The 4,283-nt window shown below is 36.3% G+C and overlaps 1 protein-coding gene across 1 annotated transcript in view; it reads right to left on the reverse strand.

Annotated features, from left to right (window-relative positions):
• ATP6AP1 (ATPase, H+ transporting, lysosomal accessory protein 1) overlaps positions 1–4,283 on the reverse strand; it is a 56,387-nt gene that overhangs the window by 39,870 nt on the left and 12,234 nt on the right. Inside the window, exons 3-4 of the mRNA XM_010004332.1 lie at positions 3,978–4,104; positions 3,804–3,872 (exon numbers count right to left, since the gene is read on the reverse strand). Of these exons, the coding sequence (XP_010002634.1) occupies positions 3,804–3,872; positions 3,978–4,104 (196 nt within the window). The remainder of the gene's footprint in view (positions 1–3,803; positions 3,873–3,977; positions 4,105–4,283) is intronic.

Consider the following 4,283-nt stretch of genomic DNA (forward strand, 5'->3'; position numbering starts at 1 on the left):
TACACACACACACACACACACACTTTAACTTTCTTACTAGGCTCAACTCCTACCCTTTCACTTCATTGATTTACACCTCTCCTTCGGAGTGTGCCTTCATAAACCTTAGTGCCTTTGAATCCCTTTCCCAATATACATACCTAGTTAACCTCTCCTGAACCTTGATCCCTTAGTTTGTATTGTCCCTTAATAAATTGATTAATTGCAAACTAAACATTGGTCTCAGTAATAATTTGTGAGCGTGGTGGGAGGGTACTTTAATCTACCCTCTTAGAAACGAACCCTCAGCGGCCGTTCCTCTGGGAGAGGTGGACGCTCGGGCTTTTTATTCGAAGTATGCAGAGTCTTACACATAAAAGGGATGTTTTGAATCTTCATATTTTGCCTGAGAATATATAATTTAAAATAGTAAACTACTGTATTTATTTTCTACAGCATTGATCAATGGGCTATCCATAACAAAGAAAAATCTGTTCAGTTTGGGAGGAAACACATCTGTTTCTACATGCAGTGACAAGGGCAAAAAAAAATAAATAATGTAATTGTTGCATTGTAACTTTCCAGTTACTGTTAATCTTACAGACTTTAACACTGTAACTGGGTTATCCAAATGTATGCATAAAGCTAAATATTATTATTTTAAAGACAATTGCTCTGATAAAATATGTTGCAGCTACAAAAGTATCATTGAACAAACCTCCATACCACTGTACTGTATGATGGCAAGTATGACAGCAGATTTTCTTTCAGGGGTCACAGGCAGATCCAAGGAACTATGGAGAAGCAAATCTGAAGCCTGAGAACGGAATGAACTATTTCAATGAGTAAAATACAGACTACAACAACAAGGAAGGATTATACTGGACAAAAGCTGACATGGCTTTTGCAAAAAGAAGTTGTGCCTCATAATTCTGCTGAAAATCTCTCACAGAGTCAATAGGAACGTTCACCAAGGAGCTCCAGCTAATACACTGTACCTGGATCCACAAAAGAGACTCAGCAGAGTCTTGAAGGGAACACTTGAAAAAAAATCAAGCTGCTTTAGCATGAGAGAGACAGTCTTCAAAGGGAGGCAGCTAAAGGACAGGTGAAGAGCAGGTAAAGAGATAGCAAGCAAGGGTTAGAAAAAAGTATCTGTTCTTGCACTAAGGTCTGTTCTGTTCCAGATGTTCATAAATTATCTGATAAAAAGGCATAAATATTAACCTCATCTGTTAATTATGATGAATTATTCAAGACAGCAAAGGCAAACTTGGGCTGATGAATTGCAGAAGCAACTTCTGGTACAACCTCTTGGACAACGAAGTAACTGATGAGATTCATCAGTTAAATTTATTTCAGCAGAGCATGGGGTAAGGAAAAAAAAACGAACAACACTAATTTTATGTACACAACAATACATAATAGACTCAGAACTGACTGTTACCCTTCAGTAATGAAACCTTAAGAAGCACAATAGCTCTTTGAAAATGTTCACTCAGTGGCTGAGTTTTTTGAAAGTTTAAAATAAATAATCTACCTATAAGATTCCTTTTGTATTAAGTGGAAATAGAATTCTCTTATCGCATACACTTTGATCCCAAAAAGCTCAAAACAGCTGCTAAAGTAGCTGAAGAAATCTAGTATCTGCAAATGTCCCTGTGTTTTACAAGCCTATAACTCTTTTACAAATAACACTTGCTTCTTGTAACAAACATGTTGCTGCATGCACATAGACATTCTAAATGGTATCTCCAGTTTAGGTTTTTGAGTATATTTGCACTTCTGAAGCTCAAAAGAAGATACTTGAGTGACATGTAATATTGATTATAGCTTAGTGAATCACTTTTATAATATAGAGTGTGAAGGTATGTAACATCGAATATTCTAATTTCCCCAATGAAAAAATTCAGACCTGACCTTCACTTCGTCCTCTGTTCTCTGATTATTATGATACAGTCTTTCATAGCATGATTAAGAATGAATTTTTGTTCCAAAATAGTTCAAGTGGAGTGCAACTGATGCAGTAGCAACTGAGAAAATATTTGTAGCCTCTATTACATACAGGATGGAACTGAATAATTATAAAGATTGTTCCTGGCCTTAAAAGCTACAAGTGAATGCAACAGACATTAACAAAATTCTCCATTTGCACACATAAGTGAAAAACAGCTATTTAGCCATCTCATTTTCTTTCACATGAGTTACTGAAACTAACCTACACGAAATCATACTAGAAAAAATAATAAGGTTGCCAAGTCCAGCAGGAAAAATCTAGGAAGTACTGGAATTAAGGTGAGCAATTTGTCAAAAGAAACTTTTCAGTTTTAAAGAAGCTGTAACGAGAAAAATTTCTCAGCTCCAAAACAAAAAGGGAACAGAAGCAAGGTCAGAAAGCAAACACACTGTTACTGACATTATTCAGCTTGCTGGAAATCCAGGTTTGAATCTTTGCTCAGTCAGATACAGGCCAAAGACTGACTTAAACTTGACCTGTTGTTTAGCTGAGGACTTCCTCACTACCCTTGGTAGGTCCCCAATCCACTCAGTACACCACCCAATTCCTAAACACATCAGTCTCTAGATTCATCTCTAGCCTTTGGGTACAAGTCCTACCTACAGTGCTGATGGTGGCCTGCTAACCAGTCAAAAGAAGTCCGAGATGCTTTAATATCCCTCTTAAACATCTAGGGCTATAAGACCATCATTTCACAGAGCTTCTAAAGTCAAATCAGCTTTGCAGACAGCAAAAAAATTTGCACCAGACTCAGCCTTGCATAGATTTTTAACCCAGAGAAGGCATACCAGAGAAGTACCAGTACACTTGCCTGTGGGCACAACCCCTGATCCTTACACTACCGATTATTTCTCCCATTCATTCATCAGAAGCCCTAGGTACATTGTCAGAATAGTTGTATTTGTTCCAGAGTCATTGTTAAAATGCTGTTATATGGGAAAGAGATTAAGAACTTCAGTACCAGTGACAAAAAGATGTGAGGTTCTTAGATGATACAGATGTAGAGACAGGTATTATATGAATATGTACATATTTAATTAGACATACAGCTTGCTGTGCGGTGCTTGGGATTTTACACTTCCTTGTGTGTTCTGATACCAGTTACATTACTAATAGCTCTGTTCACCCTGCTCTGCCCACAGGAAAGGCTTTTATGACTTCCATGTGTCAACATTTCCTTTGTCTCATTTCAGTTCAATAAATTGTTGCCAAGTATAACCAAAAGTGAAGTGCACAAAATCTGTAAACCTCCTGAATGTGAAGTTGAAGTTGCTGAGCAGCTCAGAAGGACTCCATCTTAGATGCCATGCCTGAGTCAAGTTTTTTTTTCATTAAGATTAAAGCAATCCAGGATCTAGTTATATATTTAATACATTCAAATATTTAGCTCCCTGCATGAATTAGGAGAAATTCAATTTCTATGAAAATAAAACATTAAATTCTGAAAATTAGGAATAAATAATTGATTCCTATAACTTCACTTCTTCCTATACCTTCAAATCAGAATGTTGGGGTATCCATTTGGAAGCTTTTTTATTTAATTGTTTTTAACAATACAAAATTGCAGCATGTTTAGGAACAATATTGTCAGTTACAACGAATTCTGAAAACTTGATCTTCAGAAATAAAATAGCTACAAAACACTACTGCATTTAACCCATCCGCTTAAAGTGAAATAATCTCAATAAATAATTTACATAGGAAAACTACTGCAATTCAGTCCCAATTATTGTTAGTTTGCATCTTTCTTACATCTTTTTAAATTTTAAATACTGCATATAAAGAAATAAATGAGATAAATGCTTGCCTGAATATTTTGAAATGGATTCTTGTTATCGTAGGATTCACTGATGTATGTGAAATCATCTACGCTAAGCTGAAAAAGAGAGAGAGTAGATTGGTGAGAAAGAGCCATGGCATCTCATTTAGGTACAGGCTTGCACTTGGCATTGGTGAGAGAAAAGGAATTAATGTTACATACTGTATCTTGCAGGAACAAGACGAGGTTTCTGGAATTCTGGGCAAAAAAAGGTTTTAAGAGCACAGTCAGTTCTTGTGCCAAAACAACGTGTCCTTCATGCAAAGCAGGGTCTGGATTCCACTGTGATCTACAAAGACAAAAAAAAAAAATCTGTAAACTTTTTTGCCAATGATGACACCTGTCTTCTTTGAAGTATGCAGCAGCAGGTAATGAGATAATTATCTTTGGCTCAAGATCAGGTTTACAGTTCAGTTTATTTTCATTCTAATCAAGAGGAAAAGAACTTGCCCACTTCTGCCTGTATCA

This window comes from Chaetura pelagica, unplaced genomic scaffold (assembly GCF_000747805.2).
Source record: "Chaetura pelagica isolate M959 unplaced genomic scaffold, ChaPel_1.0 scaffold68, whole genome shotgun sequence".
Taxonomy (NCBI): Eukaryota; Metazoa; Chordata; class Aves; order Apodiformes; family Apodidae; genus Chaetura; species Chaetura pelagica.